Here is a 27201-nt window from a genome sequence, read left to right as displayed (position 1 = left end):
TGTATAAAACAAAATTAAACTAAATATAGCCTATATTTTGATCCCTTACACCTAGCTGCTGTATTCCAATATTCATAATTATCAGCTAATTCATTTACGAGTAAATCCTGTACCTATAAACGTACAAGTTAATAAAATAGAAACTATCATGCGTCACAATATAAAAAATTTTTTTTTTAAATTCATAATCGGACATTGTTATTAAAAATGTTTCTCATCTGACAAGCAACAAAAAATACATAAGTATGCATAAACACATAATCAAACAAGTGCATTTTAATGAACCAAACCAGTAATACCTGGTATGGTATGAGTCTTGGATGGATTATGCCAACTTCCTCCGAAAAAGGATGAGTACAAAGAATACCAAATTTACAAGCATCCCCCAGCTACATGTATATTCCAGTCATAAGATGACATGCACCAATCCGAAATAGTCATCCACCTGATACTGACCACCTTCCATGTTGCTTAACTTTGGTGATCTAATGTCAACACGATTATGCCATATATATTCTTTAACCAAAGGAAATAACATTTCATTTTTAATGTTGATAATTCGCTAAATTCAACACTTTTAGATTAACACATTATTTCTCTGAATATAAAATTTGTTTCAAAACGTTCAAAAGTAAAATCTTCTCTACCATATAATTAAACCAAACAAGATAAAAGACTAAAAAAAAAAAAACTGAAATTGTTGAAGTCAACATATAGACTGCATTCATAATGGAACTTCTTGATTTTATTTGAATGACCAAAAATATGAAGCAAAGACAAAATTAATAAGAATCATTAAATATATATAACAAATAAAGAACAAAAGTCTATATGCTCTGTAATCACATTGAGCTTCTTAAATTAAGGATTTGTATATAGAAAAGGTGAAATATAATTGAAAAAATCATATTTCCACAGAAATATATATATATACTAGCAAAAGTACCCATCGTTGACTGGGTTCAAAAACAGCCTACAGAAAATGGACTCTGATTTATGAAAGTATGATAGAGGAAGGGTTGTACAGAGATAGCTTCGAATTTGGGGGTATCAAAACCAAAGCAAAATATGATGAAAGTAAAAATAAAATAGATAAAACACATAATTTATTATACCATACCTGTTCACACTGAAACACTTATCACAATATTCTGTGAAACTATATTAAAAAACCTTGTTAAACTTTGTGACATATTTCCATTCTATAGAGGTCAGGCGCGAACGAACACCCCATAATTTTATTATACCATATTTCTTCATACTGAAACATAATTATCAAAGTATATTTACGCAGATAGATATGAAAAGTCTTTATTAAAGTTTGTGCCTATTTGCATTCTATGGAGGCCAGGCGCGAACGCAGACCCCACAATTTTATTATACCATCCTTATTTAAGTTAAAACATACTTATCAAAGTATTCTTATGTACATCTATATCAAAAACACTTGTAAACGATTTTTTTTTCATTTTTAAATTTTTTATTTCCATACTTTGTGGACCAGGTTATAACGCAGACCCCACAATTTTAATGAACCACCATTCTGCCAGATCAAACATACTCATTCCTGTGTCTCGATACATCTTCTATCATTATATGTAATCAGTTTTTTAAAATAGTCAACCATATAGGAGCCTATTCGTGACCAGACACATACACAGCTTTATATTATATATATATATATATATATGCATGTTTCATTGAAAAGCAGGGGCAATTTCTGTTTGTTTCTGTTGCAATCCATTTTTTCTTTTTGGCGGGTGAATGTCTGAACATCTCTTGCTGACTAACATGCCATTTATCTTCTCTGAATAGCATTATTTATCAACACCTGACAGCACATAACATCCCCAAAACTGAATTTAGCAATGTACTAATTGAAAACAGCGCCATTTTAGCCGTCTCACACTGTGATTTGTGCCTCCCAATCATTGAAGCCTTACTAATCTGTATGAAAAAATCAACTGTCAGATTCAGTATGAAGGGGAAGGCACACTTAAGTGCTTTAATTGATTCTAAACGATTTTAATTGTTTTTTTTTTCAATAAATTCACCGCAATTTTTAATTCATCACTCGCCTGAGAACGACTTATGGAAGTCGAAAACATTCGCGACTATGGCAAATTTCTTTTTACACTCGAACAGAACGTTTGAACATTAGCCCACTAAAAAGAACAAATTTACTGCAAGAGAAACAAACAAAGCGATTCTGTGGTATTTAATTGTTACGCTCGCCTGAGCATGACGGAGTTACCTGCCATTTGTTTATATTTACGTTACACCTTTTATTTGGAACATATTTTTTCTGTTATTATTATTAATTTTATTTATTAACCATTTAAAGATTTTATTCAAATATCTATTAAATATTTTTTCATGCATAAAAGTTATCCATGAACACGTGTTTCTAGGTATCACCCGTCTTTAGCATGGCTAAACTTTGACAAGGATCGAACTCGTAACAGTTCGATCGGCAGGCTGATGTTTTTACCACCACATCAAATGTTATGCACAATTTTTACCGCTTTTAAATGTAAGCTCTATTGTCGATTTATTTTTTTTTTTTATTAGCGATTTGTGGTATTTAATTGTTATGCTCGCCTCAGCATTTGAGAGTTCCATGCCCTTTGTTTAAATTTACGTTGTCTATTGTTATTATTAATTGTATTTACTAAACATTTGAATATTATATATATATATATATATATATATATATATATATAAAAATAAAAGATACTTACCTTTTTATTCCAACTTGCAGCATTTGAATGTTTGGGTGTAAAATTTGCGATTACAAGAGATGTTTCAGCTTTCTTCACACCAGAGACTTCATCTAATAAATTTCCCTAAAATTATAAGAAATGGAAAAAAAACAATCAATGATAACATTAATTAAATCTTCCAGAAATAATAACTATGTATCATGAAAATAGATATGGGGAAAAAATGAATACTGAAATAATGTTAAGTAATCATTTTTTCATTTTGCACTTTTCTATTTAAATCTTGCTAATCCCTATTATACAATTTTAATGGTCATCATATTTGTGCTTTAAAACTGTCAATAATTTAAGTATACCAAACGTCATTAGAACCACTTTATCTGTTCTCAAAATTTACATTAAATATGAAATAAGCAAATTAAACTCAACCTGTAACATAAATAGAGGAAAGCGAAATAGTATACACATACATAACTACTGAAGGTTACAAAAATAGTCTCTCTTCAACTAAGGAATAGTTTTAAGTTTCTAAAATGTTTATATTAAACTGTTTACATATTATCTAATTAGAAATACTTATTTTACAAAGGTTATTCAATAAATAAGGCACATTTAGAAAATTAATATAAAAATAAAACTTTTGAAAAATTATATTAATCTGTATTAATTTATAGTAAAAGAATGGTGCTTGTCCAGTGTTCCTTTATATGAAAAAACAATGTGGCATAAAGTCATAGCGGATCCATAATGCACAAAGAGCCAAACAATCCCCCTTCTTTAGAGCTACTAGACAGTCAGCTACATCCACTCCTACATTTGCCCATGAACTAACATGATAGGAGAAACAGTCCAGTCAGAGTAACCCCCTAACTATATTTCTCTTATGATCTCACTTTCTCCCCAAAGTAAAAACGAAGGAAACGATTATAACAAAATTGGTGATTCAAGGGAGGCATAATGGAGCAATATTAGCAGAGGAAAATAAAAGCCATGCACGACAAAAAGATTTTCAGAGAATCATTCTATGTATTAGCCGGCAAGTATGATGGACACTTAAAAAGCACTGCATCCAAGCTATGATATGAACCTGTGGAATATCAACCAGCACGCTGGGCGCCCAAGTCAGCTCATGTGGCGATGACTGAAATGGAGCAACAACTTCAGTTTTCTGGTATTGTGAAGGAACTAAATGAACATTGCGAAACATGTGTTGTTTCAATCTAGAGACCTAGTGAAGGATTAAGGAATCATCTAAACACAAGTTGAGGTGCTTGTTAGAATTATGAGAACGAGATGGGCATTGTAAGACATAGTGCTTTAGTCTAAGGGCCTAGTGAAGAATTACAAGATCGCCTAAATCATCATCAGGAATACAAAAGAATTTTTATGAAATATGCTTGATTACAATCAGATATATGTGGTAAAAAAATTATGGAATTGCTTAACTTAAATTTGATGCATTGGTCTACATCATAAAGTTAAGATAATAATCAACTCAGAGCTTAAGCCAAGTAACTAAGGGATTTGTGAGCACAAAAACAACTAATAATTGGCCTTGTTACATAATCACAAAGGATTTTTGCTGAAGAAAAAACTAAGAGAAATATTCAAAGGAGAGGGGCCATACCAATATGGCTGAAAAGAATAAAAGAAATGAAGAGGAGAGAGTAAGGAGTAAGATTGAAGAGTATATGGATTATATTATTATTTCTTGATTCTTCGGCAACTTCAGGACTGGACGCATTACTTTTTTGTATATTTTCTTTTATAGCTTTTTTTTTTTAATATTTTGTTTTCATCACCCAGCTAAATACTCCATGTTTTCTTTCACCCAACCTCAATAGCCAACCTCCCAGCCCTGTTGGACAACAGATTTTGCAATTACATTTGTGTTTAAATGATTTTTTTATTTTTTCCAAAGGAGTCACTACTTATCAAGTCCTGGAGGCCACTCGAGGATGAGGGTTAATGAGTGTACAGTAGCTTTTTTATTTTGATTCATTCAATCACTTTTTGCAGTATCATTAATTTTTTCTTTTTTGTGTTTGTTCCCTCTCCTTGTCCATTGAGTGTTGTACATAAATTCTGGGAGATTGAACCGTCTACTGTCATCAAAGTATTCTTATGTATACATCCGTGGTTGTTCATGCGTTTTGTCATTTTTTACATCCGTGTGCCTCACTTGGATACATAGTAAGCAGAGCTGATCCTGAACCAGACAACGTGTCACAAAGGCCGTAAATCTAATGGCTGACATCTTTTATATTTTTTTTTATTCATATGTTGTGGACAATGTAGGGAGAAACTACCAATTAGTAGAGTCGTAGATTCTGCAGAAGGGATCACACCTGGTGACTGATCTCTCCTAGCTCGTAACAACAAAAATAAAGAAAAATCCGCATAATGTACATACCCATGATGGAAAGAAACTATTGTACACCAAAAATCATATAAATTGATCAAATAGTTTTATTTTTAAATAAGAAAATAAAATTTTATGGCTAAACTATGAGACGATCTCACAATGCCATCTTCAAAATGGTGTTAAGTAACAAGGGAGATAACTCCAAATAATTCAAACTTGCAAGAGTGAAAAAGAACATTTTTAATATGAGGAGTGGGGAGGCATTGCAAAAATTCAAATATGTTCAAAAATGATTTATATGTTTACGTGATTTTTAGTGTACTATATTTGTTTCGGTCATAGATACATACACCATAAAGATTTTTTTTTATATAGGAGGGAAATTCTAGACAAGCACCAAAAAATTTTGTCTTACATAAATATTTATTCTAACACAATTAAAAAAGGTGGCAATCAACAGTGCTCTTAGTTTGAACAGAGCTGTCATCAAATCTTTGATGAAAAATATGAAATTTACAAAAGAATCCGATATGTGCAGATAAGCATGGTTTAGTCAAAAGTTTTTCTTTTTTTTTTTGACAAATGAGCTAATTTGGAGAAAAAAACATGAAGCCTTCAATCTCCCAGGATCATCTTTTACTAAAATACAAAAACTAATAATGCAGTAAGGATAGTGTAAACAATCTGTTTGGTTGGAAATTGTAATCGCGATTTTTTTCTCTAGAATTCAGTTATGATAAGAAAATAACCAAACATTTCCTACGCAAATCTTTTGCACTCGCCACCAACAGCATTTCCTCCAGCATGTTTTAAAAAAAAAAAAAAAAAAAAAAAAAAGAGCTCTCGGTTGGTTTCAATAAAAAAGCGGGGCAATGTTGGCAGCTAGTTTGGCTGTCCCATACCCAGCATTACAATCTTCAAAGGAAGAAAAAAAAAATTTAAAAAAAAACAAACATTTTTTGATTTTTACAAAAAATGATTACATTTATTCTGAGATTTCTGCCTCTCCCAAAAACATTTTTGAAATAGAGAATAGAAACCATGATTCCCTTCTATAAAACATACTGAGATGCCATCACTGTACACAAGCCAGTTGTTTACATAAGGGAAAATACATTTCATGTATTCTGGTATTTCTATTCGTTGATTGTGGTTACATGATAATTACACGTATGGGGTATGTAACGTTGCAGCTACAAAGAAACAAACGAAAGAAAGAAGGAAAAATCTGGGTCAGCATTTTTTCTTTTTTAACACAAGCATTTATTACCATTTCTCTCTCGTTTCAACACGACTTATAAAGTTTCTCTTTCTTTCTTTCTTTCTTTCGGCCGCATGCCAGCCATTTTTCGTCTTTGACTTTACACGTCCATTTTCTTTGACATTGACTTTCTTTCTCTCTCGAGTACGTGGTGTACTTTTCCTCTTTTTTCCCCCCTTTTTCTTCTTGCACACACTTTCTAATTTGCATATATGTATTTTTTTATCTACTACTGCTGCTGCTAATCTCTTCGCAAAGCAGCCATCCTCCTCCTGCTGCTATTTTCCAACGTGCCCACTATGTTACAGGTAATCGCATTCAGTTTAAACAAACACATTCAACACCTACAATTTTTCACCTAACAGGCAAGTATACTTCACACTTCAATCTTTTCTATTTTGATTTCAATAATCACTAGTATAATAGTAAATAAAATAATATGCAAGTCATATAATCACAAGAAACACCCACAAGAAATGGTCACACAATATTTTTTTAAAGAAGAAAAAAAATATTTTTAACTTACAACTTTTTCCAACAACTGATCATTAGCATCCATGATAAAATCAAATTTATCTTCGATTTCTGTCATGCTTCCCGAGTCACTCATCATGTTGCCCTTCACATGTTGATGTTTCATGATGTCCTGAATCCTGAAACAAAAAAAATATCAGCCAAATTATTTTCAAAAATTAATAACAGACTATTCTAATACACACTTACAGAAATGCGTATGACCGATTAAATATCGATTTTTACAATGTTAGGAAATTAATAAATTTTGTAAAAATTGAATAATTTAGCAATGTTTAAGTTTAATGATTTTTAAGTAAATTCATTAATGCAATTAATTCAATAGGTTATCCTTTAAATAATTAAATTATACTTTAAAACAAAATTATGTTTCTATAAAATTTATTACTTTTTTTCAACTTGAATCTGCATATAGTTTGTTTTCATCATTAAAATTATCGATTTGAGGTCATGTACAGGGAGAAACGATAAATTTGTCGCCCAAAAGAAAACAATATTATGGCTTTATTTTGAAACTTTTGTTGAAAAAATTCAGATAAATTGATTATGTAGTAGAGCTGATATCTATTCAATGTAGCCTTAATCACTGCCTCAGTAGGGGTCCAGAACTAGGAGCGTGCCTTTTCCACAAGGGCTGGCAGGAGCTTGGCGAATACTCAACAGATGGCAGCAATCAGGCTGACGGTGTTATGGGAGGTCATGTTGGTGATGTTCTCAACATATGACCAAATGAAGTAGTTCAGCAGGTTCAGGGGAAGAGCAGGGGGCCAGTGAGAGAAGGGTACAAAGTCGTAGCACTCCTTCTGAAGCCACGCCTGGGTCTCTTTGGACTTGTGGACTGGTGCCGAGTCCTGCTGCCACACTCAGGGTCTGCCAATGGCCACTTGATTACTCCAGGGGATCACTACACCTCTTCAGTACGTCCAGGTACACTTTGGTATTGACTTTCAAGCTGACTTCGAAGATGTGAGGTGGCATAATATGGCCCTCACTTGAAACTATACCAAAGACCATAACTGTGGCCAGAAACTTTGTTGAACTTTGTCCTCAAGCGGATTTGTACTTTGAGGGTACTGACAATGGTCCTATTAACTTGGATTGGCAGAGAGCATGAGTTGTACAGCGACACATCTCCGATCTCGTTCCTTGAACATTGCGTCACTTTCAGACATGATAGAAAGTTTCTATCGCTCTTTGGGATTTGTACACAATTGGCCAACAGTAGATGGTCTGCAACAAAAAAAGAAAACAGGTTTTCATCAAACAGAAATGGAATCATGTCGTCTTTTCGGGGGGGGGACAATTTTATCGTTCCACACTGTATTAACATTCTTTTATATTTAGTGATATTGTACGCGGATCTGAAAATATTTTACCATGCCTCTCCGTCTTCTGCAAAGTTGCAGATTTGATGTGGTACTTCTTGCTTGATAACTTCTAAAATAAAAAAGGGAGGAAATCTTTACGTCTTGTCCTTTGAATGTCTTTGTGGAATGTTATGATTATGGTGATTCTTGGGTTACTGCTGAACATTTTGAAGTCATTTTTTTTTCCAATTAAAAATCCATGGATTTGTTTTTCAGACATTCTGGATTCTTACATGAAATATGTCCCAGTAATTTCCATCTTCATTTTAATATGAAGAAAGACAGATGAAGTTCTTGACATCTGCTGTACAAGTTCTTGTTAGTGCTGTTTTAAAGGTACTATTCCAATCAGAATCCACTAATTTTAACTGTGAAAATTGTCTACCTCCTATTTTTTCTTTTTTTATCAGGTCCGTAGTTCCACAGTTGTATAATACAGGGTGACCCAAAAAAACAAAAACAAAAGCTAAATGGAGGCCATCTAGAACATATGCTGTAGAACGGAGAAAATAAGACCAAAGACCCTAGTGTTTTGATGTGATGTTTTGAATATTATAAACTAGTTATGACCAAAGTTTCATTTCATTCGGACAAAACACTAAGAAACAGGGCCTAATTAGAGTTGGGGCCCGTTTTTATTGGGTCATCCTGTAGACCTGGTTTTGCCAAAGTGTTATATAGCTTTAATCATCTCTGATATTGTTTCCTTTTATCTATATCTTAACCAGATTTTGCATACTGGCGATTGTCAACTGTTTCTTTCTCATAAATCATCAGAATCTCCAATGATTATAATAACGGTTACAAAATCAAAGTTTGAAAGTCTGTATACAAATTAAATATCAATATGATTATTGTATGCCATTTTACAAGGTTATATACAAGGATAAGAACAGGAGTAATTAGATTTAAAGTTGATGGATCAATTGAAAGTGATTGAGAGAATAACTGAATAGCAAGCAGTCAGATAAGCATAGATAAAATGCAGGTTTGTTTTATGTCTGGGTAAAGTACCGTTTGTGGGGTTAGAGAAAGTTTTTGATAAAGCGCCAATAGAGGTTGTCTACTAAGCATTGCATAAATTAGGAGTAAATGAGTAGTCAATGACGGTTGTTCAAGCAATGTACAGAAATGCTAAAAGTCATGTTAAAATTAACAGCACATTTGTTGGTTGGTTGGTTGTTTTTATTTTACGGCATATCAACACTTTTCAGGTTATTTAATGCCGAATCCAGTGATTTTGAAAAAAATTTTTTAATAGAATATTTATTTTTTTTTTCAAGTCAGTTTCTATTTAACCCATAGTTAGGACTCTAACAGGTACTACCACTCCGAGTCAGAGTGGACCTGGGAGCAATGGCAATTGTTTTGCTACACTATCTCATTGATTACTGTACACACAATAACCCTTATCCCCGAGTGGCCATTGGGCCTTGATAAGTGGTGAACTCCATGTAATAAAAAAAAAAAAAAAAGGTGGCTCCACACTCCCCAAAGCCCGCAAGCTGGAGCCTCACCATCAGATATAGTTTAAGGTCATATCCAGGGCCACACATTTAGTGACAGCTTTAATGTTAAAATAGGGGTACATCACAGTCCAGTACTGAACCTATTCCTTTGTGTCCTAGAAGCATTGTCCAGGAACTTTAGTATGGGTTGCCCAAAAGAGGTATGTTAATGATTTAGTACTTGCAGGTAAAACAATGGAAGATCTGTAACAGCAAATATGGCCACATGTGAAAATATTAGCAGCAGCCAAAAAATAGCTGGCTAGAGAAAAACGAGAGAAAAATACACCACGTGGTAGAGGAGAAGCAAAGTGCACACTGTGCAAGATGGGCATGTGAATTCAAGGGTAAGAAAGCACTGACTAGCGCCGGAGACAGAGACTTATAAAACGAGACTTTTGGAAAGACTTGGGAAATCTAATGAAATGCATTGTTTTGGAAGAACCACAAATAAATGCATTTGAATTGCAATTAAAAAATGTTGAATTAGATTCTTTTTGTTTTCTATTTTTTATTTGTTTGTTTCTTTGTGATGGTGCTGGATAGTGTGTGGGTCTGAGAGGTTTGAAACATAACGACACAATTAAAAATAACGGTCACATTACAGACCTACTTCTTAAGACTTGAAGGAGGAATGTTATGGCATAAATGGGAGTGAATGTTACCAAGACAAGGTTCATATAGATTTTCAATGCCCTTTTTCAAGGATTGTTTAAGGTTTTTCAAGGCCTTCTCCAGACAAAATGTAAGTTTTCAAAACAAAATATGGAGTTTGTTTTACAATTCAAAGCAATTCGAAAAAATGTAAAAAACAAAAATCAAATATACAACAAATAAATATTACCATAGCCAATAACATTTACTTTGCAACTTACCTGCATCATTCTTTGATGGTTTTAAGTAGTTTTAAATGCTTTTTATTTCATGTCAGATATTAACTCTCTTTACGGTTTTTAATTTTCAACCAAAATTGTTGCCGTCTTGTCCATTTGTTTTAGCCCGATCGACCTAATTTTAAATTATCACATTTGGAGGGGGGGGGGGGAATCGCGATTGGAGAGTCCCGTCCAAGTAAGGAAAGTATTCTTTTTTTTTTTTTAAATAGGTAGGCAGGGGGGGGGGCTTATAATGAGAACAAAAATAGATGGAGATTTAAATCTTAATCACAAAACTACCCATTTGACAAACTCGTTTTATTCTGTGTCTTATGCTAATTAAAAGTTACAGATTAAACATTATTTTTTGCGGTTTTTGTATATGTATGGATTTAGGTCATACGCTAACAGATAAGGTTGAAGCACTATGTTTTGCTTTCAATTCTAGCTGATAGCACAAAAGATTTTTCTTTTTTACTTTTGAAATCACTGCTATATATTAGGTACAATATAATATTCAATAGAGAATTGGCTTTATAATAATGAATATGAAATCTGCTTGAATTAAAATATAATATTTAAACGTATTTTACAACCATGCAATGTTGGATGACCTGCTGGTATATATATAAATACAAGTAACCTTGTCTGCCTGTCTGGCTGCTTGCATGTGTGGGGAACGATCTCTACCAAACTACTGTCAATTTTTGGTCTATAGACTTGCAACTTTATATATAGGGGATTTGGATCTGTGGAATAAATTCAATTTGGTTTATGACCGGTAAAAATAGCTGCTAAGGAGTCAAAATTGACAAAAATTGCAACTTGGAAGGCATAAGTCGACTAAGCATGTTATTTCTATGTATACACAAATATACACTTATATCTTTAACAACGTTATTTTTTTAATTTTTATATGTTTATAGACTTAGATTAGACAGTAAAGAATAAGGTTGGATTGCTAAATGTTTTGGTTTTGATTCTAGCTGATAGCTCCCAAGTCATTTTTTACTTTTTAAACTTTTGTGATCACTACTTCATATCGGGTACAATATAATAATCAATAGAGTCTTGTCTCTCTAATAATAAATATGAAATCTGTATAAATTAAAATACTATATTTAAGCATATTTTATAACCGGGAAACACCAGGCGGCCTGCTAGTTTCCACACACAAACAAACACACGAACACAAACCAGTGACATTAATGTAAACCTAATTATCACCTTTTAATTCTGGCAATATCATTCTTTGCCACAAGGGGGCCTAACATCTCACTTCCGTATCTGCTTCTTTTCCTCTCGCCCTCTTTTTCCCTTGGATACAGGACCATGTAGACGTGTCAACACCATGCTCCTATATTGCACACACACACACACACACACACACACACACAAAAAAAAGACATCTGCACTCCCGCAATGAGACTCTCAAAATTATCACACGAGTAATGTTTTCCGATACCTCTTCGATATCGAACTGTCTCTCATTACTTTTGTAACAATTGCTGTAAATAAAAGTATCTCGGTTGTAAATTATAATCTTGGCGCAAAGGACCAAGCGACCCTTTCACATTTTTTTTTATTTTTTTTTTTTTACATAGGCATAACCACTTCAAGGCCAGAGTCCACTCGAAGATAAGAGTTAAGAGTGTACAGTAGTCAACTGGACTTTATAGTAATTGTTAGTAATGGGAATTCGGTAAATTTGTTAACTTAAGTGGAACGGCTTATCAAGAACTTGTTTACATTGGACTTGAAGACAACCATATTGTAGTCAGCTGGAAAGCAGGAAAACAGAAGACAATTCCACAGGCATGCAGTTCTAAGAAAGAAGCTTTGTTCATTCATCTACGTTTAGTTTTAGGCACAGATAAAGAGTGGGGGGAATTATTGATAGCGTTTTCAGCTAGACGAGTGTTTCTTGTTAAACTTTGGCGAGGGGGGACCATAGATTGAAGCTCAGTCGAGCACTTGCCATGAAAATAATGATACAGCAGAGACAAACTCGCAACATCACTTCTGTGAGATAGAGGTTGCATGGAAGAGAAAAGGACATCTCCTATGAGGCTACAAAGTCTATTTTGAACTCTATCAAGGCAGGACAAGTCCTTTCTAGCAGCTTCTGCCCAGATGTGGCAACAGTACTCCATCCTTGGACATACCTGGCTCTTATATAGATAGAGAATTGCATAAGCAGTGAGCTATCTACTGGATCAATAGAAGGATCCAACCATTTTTTCAGCGGCCTTGGCAACAGATTTGATGTATGTGTTCCATTTAAGATCAGGAGTAAAGGTCAAGCCCAGAAGCTTGTCAAAACATGACACCTCCCCAAGACGAGAGCCATTCATTTCAATTGATGCCAGATGGGGATCAGAACGTTGATGATGTAAAGATAGAAGCTTGGTTTTAGATGCATTAAAAGTAACCAGCCACTCCTTTCCCCATTGTACCACATGCTCAAGATCAGAGGAGAGAGAATTGGTCGTTTACTGTCTTAGATGTGCTACCATAGATGGTAGTGTCATGAGCATAAATGTCTACAAATGATTTAAGTGTGTGTTTTGAGAGATCACTGATGTAGATCAGGAAAAGAGTTGGGCCCAGGATGAACCCCTGAGGGACTCCAGCATTAATACTGTGAGCTTCTGATTTTTACGCATCAACTACTAATCTTATGAACCTATCAGAGAGAAATGATTTAATAATTAAGACATTTCCATCTATACCATAGCTAAAGATCTTGTGAAGTAAACCTTTCTGCCATACCCTATCAAAGGGCTTTGATATGTCAAGAGCAATTGTCCTAGAAAGGTTGCCTCCGTCAAGAGATTCGCTAATCCTGAGATATAACTGTAAGCACATCTGCTGTAGATCTAGCAGAATGGAAACCATATTGTGTGTCACTAAGAAGGGTATTTTTGCTGAGATGGTTGATTACTTCTCTATTTAACACAGATTCCAGCAACTTACACATGACGCACAGGAGACTCATTGGCCTGTACTAAGAGGGGGATGAGTGATCACCTGAATTCTTAAATACAGGGCATACTGATGAGATTTTCCAGGGTGATGGGAAGCAATTCTCCTTAAGACAACGTTTTAAACAATTTTGTAAGTATAAGCGCTAGTTCTGGTTGAAGTTTTTTTGAGTACTATAATTGGAATACCATCAGACATAGTGGGTGACCCCGCCCCGACTCTTTCTCATTATATATATATATATATATATATATATATATATATATATATATATATAAAGGCTTCCTTCAGTCTTGACAGACTATGGATACCCACTGTAAGGGTGCCTGCGCATGAAATTTTTGTGGCAAGAGTTGCGCAATCTCCAAGCACACCTCTTCTGAGTCGACATTGTTGACTGCCAGTAGCAAATGGAGGTTCAGGACGACTGGAAATAACAATGCCGAGATAAGTGGAAAGCACATACAGCGCCTAGAATTCCCAAATGGTCACCTATCTGGTACCAGCCAGACTCAACGTTGCTTAACTTCGGTGATCTGACAGGAACCGGTTTGTCAACGTGATTATGCCGTACCTATATATATATATATATATATACATACATATATATATATATATATATATATATATATATATACATACATACAAACACACACACACATTTACATTAGCAATACCAGACCATTTTTTTCTTTACATCCAAGAAACTCAAATCAAGTATTATTGAACAGAGCATAAAAATCAAAGAAATATGGGTTCTTAAATTGGTCCATTAGAACTGGAGTTATGACCATTCAAAATATCAAAAAATGTATGGTTCACTGGACATTTTGTCTTGTCAGTTTTATTCAAAAGCATATAAGCTTGTGACTGAAAATTGATCAAAAATTTGCACAATTTACAGAACTATGCATCTTTAAAAAGCTGTATCTTCAGATCTTTTTAAGATATGATGAAATTTTGAACATATCATAATATCATGAAGGTTCAGATGGTTGTATTTACGACCATCTCACTTGTTAAATTACATGCTGATTAGCATATTCAAGTTTAATTTTAATACCTAAGTAGAACCATCATAAAAACAGATAAAAATGGTAGGTGAGGCTTTATCATGATGTGAAGTATTTTGATGGACATTACGATTTGTCATCAACACACTGTGAAAACTCCAAGATGGCGACCACAACACGATTCATAGAAATCATTAACAAAATTTGGCTTGTAGCATATCAAATGCAAGGAAATTTTGTATAGATTGTAATTATGTTTTCAAGCATATCAAACTCTGTCCTTTCATTAAAAATTGCAGTACTGTAAACATTTTCCACTAACCCTAAGTTAGAGTGGCAAGCCTTCCATTGTACAAACCATCTTTAAATTATACATAATTGTCTACAAGAAAAAACAAATGCACAGGATTTATTTCCCATGGGGAAAAAAATCAGTTAACTGCACAAAAATGTTACAATGACCCTAAAATCCAAATTATATTAAATTTATATCTATTTTAATGTGTTCATATCTAATTGCCTAAAAATGGCACAATCACGTTTTGAGGAGGTAGATGCGGGCAATTTAGCAGGTGTTAAAAAATAAATCCCAAAGAAATCTTGCAGTATATTCATTTTTAAACATTTCTAGTAATAGATTTCAATTTCTTGAAGAGAAAATACACTACAGTTCAACTTTGAGTAGAGTAGCAGTGTATGCCTTGTCCAGTGCTGAACAGTATGTGTTTCTGGTATTGCTACTTACATTTGTAATATTCTTTTGCCTTCAACATCCATGATGTCCCGGAACTCCTGGAAGCTGGCATAATAATCATAATCATCTCCCTCGGCTGGTAATAAATTAGAACACTTGACACACTGCAGAACTTCCCGTAAGAGAACCTGTAATACCGGAAGAAAAAGTTTCAAGCATTTCTATGGTTAGTTTTCATGATATATTCAAACATTTTATATTTTCAAAAAAAAAAAAAAAGAAAAAACAATGTAGCATAACAGACACATCCAAGCATTTTACCCACTTAAAACTCAGCTAAAAAGTAATCATGTTTTTTTTTGAAAATCTATCTATTTTCTACTATTATATAAAAGGAACTTTGTGTGTGCTTGTTCATTCATTATCTATGGACTCCAAAATGGCGGGCTGATTTTTTTTTAATTCATACAAATGTACTTGATGTGCTTGAGTGTTTTACGTAGGTTTTGTATCAAAATACACCCAATAAATAGTAAAAATCGATAATTAAAACAATCCAATTAAAAAAGGAAAGTCCAATTTTGACTAAAGTTAGCACCCTTATACAGCCTAACATCACAAGTGCATTTGAGAAGTTTTATCAACACACAAACAAAAAGACCCAACTGTAGATTCTTTTATAAGACAGAGGCACGTTCGAAATGAATGTTTCTTTTTAGAGCAAAACTGAACCATAATACTATACTTTTGTATGTTTAATTTTAATTCAAGTGATTATGTAAAAATAATTTTATAAATCAACAGTTGGTTCTTTGATAAGACAGGGGTGCATTCGAAATGAATGTTTCTGTTTAGAGCACAATTGAACAATAATATTTGGCTTTTGCATTTGAAACTTTAATTCAAGCCATTATACAAAAATTTTATAAAATCAACAACAGATTCTCTACATACGTTTTCATTGGTTGTTTAGCACAGCCGTTGGTTATAAAAATGATCGGCGAATCCATTCGTCTCATACCCCCATCACAAGTCAAAAACATTTTACAGCCTAAGACTCATAAAAAGGGGGTACCGTTGAGACCCATATTATCTATGATCGGGTCCTGTCAACATAAGTTAGCAAAATGGTTGACAAGTATTTTAGAACCCGTTTATGAATGTTATAGTTCATTTTCCATTAAAGACTCTTTTAGCTTTGCTAACTTAATGCAAAATTATACTCCTTCAGACAAATTTATGTGTTCTTTTGATATTTCTAGTCTTTTTACTTGCATCCCATTGTTAGAGACTATTAATATTTGTGCTGACGCCTTATATCGGAGTAAACTTCCAACTCCCCGAATTCCAGAAAATATTTTTTGTACAATTGATAAAATTCACTACCATGTCGGTAGAATTCAGTTTTAATGATATTATGTACAGACAGACAGATGGTGTGACCATGGGTTCCCCATTGCACCCAGCGTTGGCTAATATCTTTGTGGGTTTTCATGAACAGAGTCTATTGTCTGGTTTGCACAAACCAGACATTTATTTTCGTTATGTTGATGACACTTTTTGCTTATTTGACAACAAGACGAATGCGGATGTTTTTTTGTATCCCTCGATAACGTTCATCCAGCCCTTAAGTTTACAGTACACAAGGAAACAAATTCTACTCTTCTGTTTTTGGATGTTCTTGTGTCCAAGACATCTTCATATTTTCTTACTTCTGTTTATTGTAAACCAACCTTTACCGGTCTCTATATGCGTTGGGACTCTTTTTGCCCTACAAACCAAAAATACAATTTAATTAAGACTTTAGCACATAGGACCTTGATGATTTGTTCTTAAGTTAATCTGGATGACGAGCTTAAGTTTATTACTAAGACCCTTTGTAACAATGGATATCCCTTAGATATTGTTGAAACAACTATTAATAAGAAAGTTTCCAATTTTTATAAACCTAAAGAAATCATAGTTAATAGATGTCCTGTTTACCTACGTCTACCTTGGCTAGGTAACATCAGCGACCGATTTGCTAAGCAAATTTCTTTGTCTGTGCAACGGTGTTATTTTGCATTGAATCCATGTGTTGTTGGGCGAACATCACAAAGATTAGATTTCCGTTTGAAACAACATGTACCATCAAAGATTCGTTATGCAAATTTTTCACCCTCGGATGTTCTGAATAATACGTATGGTTCTGCGATCTGTGATTACCTTATAAATAACCATGCGTGTGCCACGAATTTCAGTGCTGACATGTTTACGATCTTGAGTAAGTCGCACTCGCCCTTTCATTTAAAAATTCCAGAGACTATTTTTATGAAGTCTTTGAGACCTTCTCTTTGCAAACAAAAAGAAAATCTTTTAGGACTTAGTCTCTATGTAATTTTTCTCCTGTTTATTTTTCATTCCCCCCACCCCGTCTTTTTTTTTGTAATCGTATTTTCCTCGATTTAGCTCTGTTGAGTGAGGAACGAAACCTGGTTAGCTAACCTTTTTCATTTTTTATTTTTTAAATCATTATGTTGATTGGTCTGTATTTAGCCATTATTATATATATATATATATATATATATATATATATATATATATATAATGATTAGATCACTCTGACAGACGTTACAAACATTTAAAAATAAATGTTTCAAATTTCAACAGTATTTCTCGCGGTTAACAGTGGTTAAATGGATTAGGTCTTTGCTAATGGAGTCAGAGATGGCTTCTTGTTAAAACTGCAAAAGTATTTATCTAAGCTAGTAGGGATGTCCGGCATAGACCGGTCATAAAATATGCTTAAATATGACATTTTAATTTATGCAGATTTCGTATACATTATTATAGTCAATTTTCTGTCAATTCTTATCTATATATCTATAAAAGTGAAAGTGTCTGTCTGTGTACATTTCCCTACACAATAACTCTGTCAACTTTCAGTCTACAGACTCAAAATTTGATATACATGGTAGTAAGATTTGGGAAAATTTTTGTAATCGGTTTTCAGACAGAAAGTTTGCTGTTAAGGGGTCAAAGTTCAACGATTTGACCAATGAGAACTCTACCAAACTCCTCCGCCAATTTTCGGTATAAACAATTGAAATTTTAGATATAAGTTCCTTGGACATGGATCTAACTTAATAACTTGAGCCCAAAACAATAAATGTTAAGGGGGTCATAATAGGGGTCAAAGTTTTTAAAAATTTGACCTCGGCGGTCTCTCCCAAATTACTAAAGACAATTTCTGGTCTAAACATTTGAAATTTTACATAAAGGGTATTCAGAGATAGGGCAAGCTTTTTAATCAGTTTGGGTCAAAAATTTGAGCTACAAATTGTAAAATATTGCTAGGGTGAGCCAGCTAACCCAATGAAGATGTTGTGCTGAATGGATGCGATAATTGACAGTGTAGTTCCTGGCAGAAGTCTAAAACAGTAAAACCCCTGAATGCCAGGTTTCATCCCCGGGGTGCCATGTTGACTGTTTCCACAACCGCTGCAATGGGGTGTTGACCCCATGTCGTTGTTGTAATTGCAATTTGAGGGCGAGCTAACGCGAGTCTGGGCTCCTTTTAGTGGGGACACGACGCTTCTGTTTTCGATATGTAGACATCCGGAAGGCAGATATGTCCAATGTGTTGCTCATTGTAGTCTGGTCACGTAGTGCGGACTAAAATGCCTCGGCATGGCAGATATTCTGCTCAAGTGATTTCAGTGAGCCGGCTTTAGCCAGTAGGTCCATCTGGAGTGTGTCATTTGCTATTCCCCTTATTAGCTGGTCTTTTATGTAAACGTCGGATAGGTCATAGCTGCAGCAGGGGCAAGAGAAGTCACAATCCAGTGCTGTTGCTCTGAGACGAACCAGGTACTGCTGGATTGATTCACTCTCAGTCTGGGACATTGATGCAAATGTGATACGGTGTACCATTGGGTTCGCTTTCTGGGTTACCAGGGCCTCAATTGTGTTCAATAATCTGTCTGGATCAGTGGTAAAAAATTTCGGGTAGGTGTTTATGATTGCATTTTGGACCGATTCATCTGCACAATTGTACAATTGAATATTGGCCTGGTGTTTTGGCATGTCAGTAATTTTAGTAAATACCTCCAAATCGATTCGGAATTTCCTAAACTGTTGGGGGTGTACTGTTGGAATGGAGCTGAGGGAGTTTGGCGGTTGGTGCCATAGCATAGGCAGTCTGTGAGGGGGGGGGGGCTTGGCTTTTTCGAGGATTCGCATTGCTTCACCCATAGTAGTGATGCCTAATTCCTTTAACAGGGATCTGTCCATCATGTGTAGGTGATCTGTGGTGAGTCTTTCTCTGGCAAATGTGGTGGCATAGATTTTGGCAGATTCAGCTGTAATCTCAGCTTTGAGAAAGAAGTCTTCCCAATCCTCAGGTTCCATTGTTCGTAGCGCCATGTAGAATATTGCTAGAGTGAGCTAGCTAACCCAACGAAGATGTTGTGCTGAATGGATGCGATAATTGACAGAGTGTAGTTCCTGGCAGAAGTCTAGAACAGAAAACCCTGAATGCCAGAGCAGCTGGCATTTGTAGAGTGGCACCTGCCCCTCCTGGCATGTTTAGCCAATCAGGCGCCTCAAAATAGAACAATCCACCATCCCTGACTAATTGTAGGCTGGTCCAATGGCAATTAGCATACCACTAATTGCTACTGAATAAATATGTTGAAATTAGTTAAATGGTCCATAATGGTGGAGAGGGAAGGTTAGCACATTCTTGATTCTACACAAATATATAAATCTATGTATGTATGTTTGCATGTCTGCCTAAAATTTTGATGGAGATGACGTAATTGTCTGTATTTTTTTTTTTTATAATAAGACATATTTTCACAAGATCAGTATCCTTTTGAAGCTCGCCCCTTCAGACGACAAATACCAAAAAATTGGCTGAAAACATTAATTTCTTCACCCTCAACTGGGCACTTTTTTACAGGGAGGGGTTGCTTTTTTCAACGATATTTTTGAAAGTCATCCCCTCTTTTCAATTGTCCAGCCTTAATTTAAACCTATGTCACTTCCGGTTTGGCGGTGGTCGTAACAGTAAAGACGTCACTTTTTTTCACATTCTTTTCCTCCTTTGTGGTACGGGGTCAAGCCTGCCTTCCTACTACCATTTTTTTTTTTTTTTGATCAACATACACCGCCAAACATCCGGGCAATGCCGGGCACCCATGCTAGTATATTATAAAATTGTGATTTTCATATGACTTCGATGCATAAGCTTGAATTGAAACCAAAACAAAAGCTTATGAAGAAAAAAAAATATATGTATATATATATATATATATCCAGAGAACCTTCACCTATAATCGAAACTAAAACCAAAACCTATGAAGAATTCTTGATAAAATTATTTATTACAAGAAATGGAACAACAGTTGCTCGTAAGAAATAGATGCAAGCATGACACAAAATAATACACGTTATCATATAAATATATAGATGTATTACTTTATGAATTCAGTGGTCGTCGCCATTCTTAACATGGGGAGGGGGGTTGTAACAATTTGTTTATTACATGCCTAATGTGCTTAAACAAGTGATATATTTTTTATTTGTTGGTCAATTTTTAAAAGAATTACATTGATGAAAAGAGAGTAGGATAAGCATTCCAATGATAATTTATTTTTCTTTTATGCGGCTGAAAAAAATGATAAAAAATGACGACAGCAAAAAGGGAAACAGTTTTTTAAATGTTTACATTTCATACGTTACGTTTGGATACATATGCGCGGGCTTAAATTTGATTGGATATGGCTGAAATTGTACAGACTATTTAAACAAAGAAGTCCATCTCTACCGGTGTTTGATTTTGATTTTTACGACCATAGGAAGCAAAGTTATGACCAAGCAAAGTTGACGAAGAATATTTCAAAATTGATAAGATAAATCAACATATATAATCCATTTTCATATAGGTAATAGTGTCAGAATTATTTTCATGTATAATATGTAAATATTTGATAATTATTAATTGTGCGGAAATTACTTTAAAATGTTATCTTTTATAGAAATTCAAATCGCTTAAAGGGAAATGATGACAGCGATGCGCTAACCATCGCTGTCAGTGTATTAACGAGTTTGTATTCTCTTAAAAATAGAAAACTGTTTTTTCTGCTTTCAAAACGAAAGCAGAAAAAAGTTTCATTTTTTTTCTCGGTTTGTCGATTTAAAAAAATTATTAAGTTTTTCAAATTTGATTTCCAAACAATGCTTTTTTGTTGTTTTTAATGTACTAAAAGCGTTAAAAAAACAACAAAATGTATTAAGTACATACGTTTGTTTTTTAGTGGTAAAAAAAACAAAAAGAAACAAATATATAACTAATAAATGTACTTGTGCACTTATGCTACCATGCTGAAATAATAACATTATTTAGAAACCCATTCTTAACATGGGTAAGGAAGGGTGTTTTGTTAGCTATTCTGTACTTTCACCTAACAATTAAATAAAATATATCGTGAAACTTGAATTTATTTTTAACTCATTGACATGACCATTTTTTCGAATTTGTAAAACAAACCAGTTTTTTTTTAAACTGAAGATATCTAAATCATAATAATAATTAGGCGGGTCGAGTGTGATGCATTTTGTAAATTTTTACCTTGTTTCCACCGTAACATTTTTCTTTAAAATGACTATCTTTTAAGGTTTTCGGGTATGCTGAAAATGAATATTGCATCTAAATTTTCCGCAAATAAGTAGCTTTCTGGATATTAAGCAATGTCATTTCTTATGTTATTGCTGGTCATCATCTTGATACGTGTGTTTGTGCATAGTTTCTCAGGGTCAGGTTTGCATGCTCGTGCGTACCAAGATGGCCACCAGCGATAACATAAGAAATAACATTGCTTAATATCCGGAAAACTACTTATTTGCAGAAAATTTAAATGCGATATTTGTTTTCAGCATACCCTAAAGCCTAAAAAGGTAATCATTTTAAATGTTAAGGTGGAAACAAGGTAAAAAAATTACTGCTTTATTTCTTTGTTTTGCGCGAGCCTTTTCTAGTCTCACACACGTACATACACTCACATTCACGTGTATACTCACACACGCGCACATGTACGCACACAAGGACAACGTCACTTCCCCTTCCAAAGGAAATCCACATATGCGCAAAAGACCAGCGGAAACACCTATAAAAGCAAGAGCAATAAGCAGCTTTTCCAATCTGCCTTCCGAGGTGGTTGGTCGGCGCACTAGCCACCGCCGTTTCGGCAGGCACGCGCGTGCCTCACACCACTTGCTACTATGTGGGACAAAAAGCTAACAAACAGTACATACACTTTATACGCTTTCTCTCTCCATGAACTGGAATGACTCTTTCTTTCTCTTTCTATGTGCCGAACGTCCATTTCTCGTTCCACTACATTGCTCACTTCTCTTCCCACGCGCGAACAAACGATAGTGACCCGAACGTGAGATGAACACACATTTCCTTTTCTTTCTACACCACTAGTCCCGCAACAAACGATGTTTACACCCGCGCGGACATGAACACATGTTATATCTAAAACATTCATTCTTTCAACACTAAATAAACGACACGTTTATCTTATCCATCAATTGAGTCATTGTTTCCTTCATTCCATTCATTTCATTATTTTCTTCTGTAACGGGATTAGGATGTATATATATATCCTAGTCCTCTACAGTTTACATAGTTGAATTTTCAGTAAAACAACAGAATAGAAATGACAAAAATTAGCATCAACTGGTGAATATATAATTGTTGCTTATCAGGATTCCTGGTATCTTGTACTGTGAAAGCTACATCAAGGATTCATGTAGAGTACGATGTATGGTTGCATCTCAGAAAATAGGGGTATATTTTGGGCCAGATAGAGAGGATTTACAAAATTGAAAAATGCATAAGTTCTGGTCGACTATGGGAATTTCCATCTTTTACAGAAATCCAAAATCTATATGAAAAATTTTCTTTGATTTATTTCTGAGATTAATTCATATCTATTCAAATTTTTTTTTCTTTGAGGGGAGTAATAAATACCGGCCATAAATGCTCTTTAGGCATTCAATGGCTACACCCAAGATTAAGCTCTCCTTTGATGAGGAGGCAGGAAAATGCCTGCTCTCAATAAAGCTATATTTAAATACCACTATAATACTTAGTTTTGTTCATGAATAGACACTCACTGTATGATACCATGCTCCAGTTTTTAAAAAAATTAAATTTGTATATCTGAATTTATAATTCATGGCTTATGGTAAAGAGATGCATCAAATTTGACTGCATAATCAGAAAGCGCACACAATTTTACATAAGAGTGCCAAGTTTCATGAGAATAACTTGAAAAATAAATAAATGGTGGCGAAATTACCAAATTTCTTGAAATGTTGAGGTAGGCATGTCAGAAATTTGGGGAATTTTTGACACCCTTAACACAAAACTGCGAATAAAGTATACAAAACTCGTAATTTCTCTTTTTAAAGTTGTTTAAAGTGTAATTTTAATTTTTCGTCAATACTACACTGTGACAAGGCAGTTTGGTACGCGAGTGCATACTTAACAGCCTTCGTTTATGCTCACGTGTAGCGTAAACAAAGGCTAGGTTGTGAAATGGAAAAGAGTCCCAAGTTCAGGGGTTAATACCATCCAAAAGAAATCAAACAAAAAAAACCTTTTTAGCCAGTAAACAAAGGTAGGTTGTGAAATGGAAAAGAGTCCCAAGTTCAGGGGTTAATACCATGCAAAAGAAATCAAACAAAAAAACCTTTTTAGCCAATAAACACAAAAAATGCCCCTTCTCTCAGGTGGCCAGAAAGTGGGTGCTCATTTTAAGTGAAATTTACATGGAAAAGTGATCACCCACTTTTCGAAAACGTAATTTCTTTATATCATGGAAACTATTATTTTGCGACGGAAATGGTTTATAGATTCGTTTTTAGCACACCGAAATCTACAAAAAAATATTTTGTTATTTACGAACGTGAGACTGGCCTTAAACTAAAATAATACTGTATTTTCAACTGAAATCCAAGTTTTACAATATCTTTTTTTTATCAAATTGTTAGGTGGAAGTACAGAATAGTTACAAAAAACCCTCTCTTCCCCATGTTAAGAATGGCTTTAAAAATAACATTATTTCAGCAGCACGGTAACATAAGCGCTCACGCTCAAGTACCAGAAAAAGTTACGTTGATTTCAACAGTAAGAACAGAACATCAACACTGTTTCATTAAATCACGTTTGTTCATGTTTTATTTTATATTGAAGAACAATAACTAAGTCCATCACCATCACACAAAATAATTTTTTTTTTAAATAATTATAATTTAAACAGGAAAAACTGTATTAAGGGTTTTCGTTTAGACACGTGGAGTACGTAAGCATATTGAACGTTATAAAAGACGTTAAATAATTGAATCCAAAACAAACAAGGAAATGATAATTCGTTAACAATATCCTAAGGTACCTGTGTATACGCGCTGATGTCAGTTACACCGGGCATGATCTCCTCACTTTCCATATTTTCATCAGTTGGGTTTTGAGAATTGTTTGTGTCTTCCTCCATTTTGAAGATTGGCGAAATTAGCTGTCTTCAGAGAAGAGAGAATTCATTAAAGGGAGGTAATTCCAGATTAAAACCTGAAATTATTCGTGAGATAAGTTTGAGGAGAATGTATTTCGGTAAAATAGAAAATGTCCACTGTTATAATAATTGTGAATAATCCGCTTTCAACAATTTGCTTGATTATTAAATAATAATTTTTTGGTCCCCCGACCTGTAAATTCATCCTTGTCCGTGTTCTTCTGTTCGTCTGTCTGCAATTTTCCCAATAACTACGCCTTGGAATTTTTTGACATTTTGCGCAAATATTAAACATGATATGAGTAAAAAAAAAAAAAAAAAAAAAAAAGTAACAGAACGGATTTTCCGGGAAAACTCCGGTTGCTCCCACCACCCAGTGGTGCCTTTGGGTTAAAATAGCCCAAATTGACACATTAAAAAAAAAAAAAAATCGAGTTTGTATTACTGTACACATAGATTCGAAAAAGTTGTCAAAAAACAAATATATAACAAATAAATGTTATCAAAGGCAAGATAAGTTACTTTTCTACCTAACTGGATATATTTTTCGTGTTTTTATTCAAAAATAAAAATTCATTTATTTGTTATATATTTGTTTTTCGACAACTTTTTCGAATCTATGTGTACAGTAATACAAACCCAAAAATTCATACCTTGGATTTTTATAAAACTTTCTGAAAAGTGTTAACTAACTGATTTCTGTATAATTTTATTTGTCTATACTTACTTCGCGATAACTCTTGGATGTGTCCCAAGGGCTCTTTTAGGGCTAATAAAAACAGTCCATTTTTGGGACTATTTTACCATATTTGTCCAAAATTTTCTGTGTATGTCTATTTAGCAGTTTTGCATGGTGCTGAACTCAAATTTAAATGTGTTACGCCCTTGGGGACTTTTGGAGCTAAATGGGAGGATGGGGGAGGGCAAATGGTGAACTTAATCATTTCTTTTTTTGCATGGTGCAGAACTCAAATTTACATATGTTAAGGCCTAAAACTGCACTGTTTGTTCATTTTCACCAGGATTTGACGTCCCCTGGGGATTTTGCGGCTAAATGGGGTGGGGTGGGGGGCAAATAGTGGTCTTATTCATTTTTTATGCCTTGTTCACTATGCACTCACGGGGGACCATGCATGCTTCACTTGTTGTCATTGGAAATTTTGGCTTGATTCCCCTAACAAACATTTCTTTGCCGCAGTTGAATAAAAAAGGAGAATTTGTAATATATTTACATTTTATTAAATAATTAAACTATTTAAAAAAAATGTTTTGAAAATAAAAAAAAACATTGTGTAGCGACTCGCCACAAATATTAAAAGTGGCTGTACAAGGAACGTTTCAGTTGTGCGTACAGCTGTTGTCTACACCCACGCAATTTCCGTGCATAAAACTAAAATTCTGTCCTGTTTCACAGACGTAACTGAAAGCAGCTCCCGTGACAAAGATGTTTTGTTTTTTTCATCCAATCGGATTATGGAGAAAGTGTATTTCAAAAATATTTCCCCCAACAGCCTCCACTGGGAGCCGTTTTGAAACCTATAAAAAGGGCACTTCGTGCCAAAACCAATCAGTCACAGTCAAGGCAGCATGCTGTAATCACAGACTCCGTCAAGTTTGACGTTAAACAACCAACATCATTTCGTGTTCGTCACTCATCTAAATTCTCCACATGGAAATACTAGAGAGAATTATGGATGGTAACATTCAACGCTGTCAAGACAAAGCTCGTTTCTTTTAATAATCACATGAAACCTTACCAATCACCAATAGCTATGGCTAGAGATACTTTACCTGAGAGCACTTCATTCAAGCTCCTGGCTTAACGTTCACAGGAAACATGAGTTGGAATAGATGCATCGAGATTATTGCTAAGGCTGCTGCAAAGAAAGTAGGCTCTCTCTATTGTGCTAGAAAGTTACTTACGCCTGAAAGTATCCTGTACCTCTACAAAGTGACCATTCGCCCATGTATGGAGTACTGCTGTCACATTTGGGCCGTGCATCCGCTACTAGTCTCTCGCTCCTGGACAGGGTCCAAAAGAGAGTCGCCAACCTAATAGGTCCCGAACTGTCATCTAAACTTCAGCCCCTGTCTCACCGATGAAATGTTGCATCCTCTGCCTGTTTTACAAGTATTTTAATGGTGGATGCTCTGACGAACTACAAGCCCTTGTACCCCCTCGACGAAACTACTCCCGACAAACCCGACAAGCAGCGATGCCTCCCCCCCTATATAGTTGAGATCCCTAGATGTAAGAAAGCCTTTTACTCTAATAGCTTCTTCCCCAGAACTGCAGGACTTTGGAATTCTCTT

General features: G+C 34.5%; 1 protein-coding gene across 2 annotated transcripts in view; it reads right to left on the bottom strand.

Annotated features, from left to right (window-relative positions):
• Positions 1 to 24922, bottom strand: part of LOC145269784 (exosome complex component 10-like) — an 85621-nt gene extending 60699 nt beyond the window's left edge. For both annotated transcript variants that reach the window (XM_080125506.1, XM_080125510.1), the window contains exons 1-4: positions 24772 to 24922; positions 15377 to 15513; positions 6876 to 7002; positions 2742 to 2846 (exon numbers count right to left, since the gene is read on the bottom strand). In XM_080125506.1, coding sequence (XP_079981632.1) covers positions 2742 to 2846; positions 6876 to 7002; positions 15377 to 15513; positions 24772 to 24870 — 468 coding nt within the window. In that variant the 5' untranslated portion in view covers positions 24871 to 24922. The remainder of the gene's footprint in view (positions 1 to 2741; positions 2847 to 6875; positions 7003 to 15376; positions 15514 to 24771) is intronic.
• Between the last annotated feature and the right edge of the window lie 2279 nt (positions 24923 to 27201).

This window comes from Euprymna scolopes, chromosome 4 (genome assembly GCF_053919585.1).
Source record: "Euprymna scolopes isolate OS-2025 chromosome 4, ASM5391958v1, whole genome shotgun sequence".
NCBI lineage: Eukaryota > Metazoa > Mollusca > Cephalopoda > Sepiida > Sepiolidae > Euprymna > Euprymna scolopes.
This window is presented reverse-complemented; position numbering and strand designations above follow the sequence as displayed.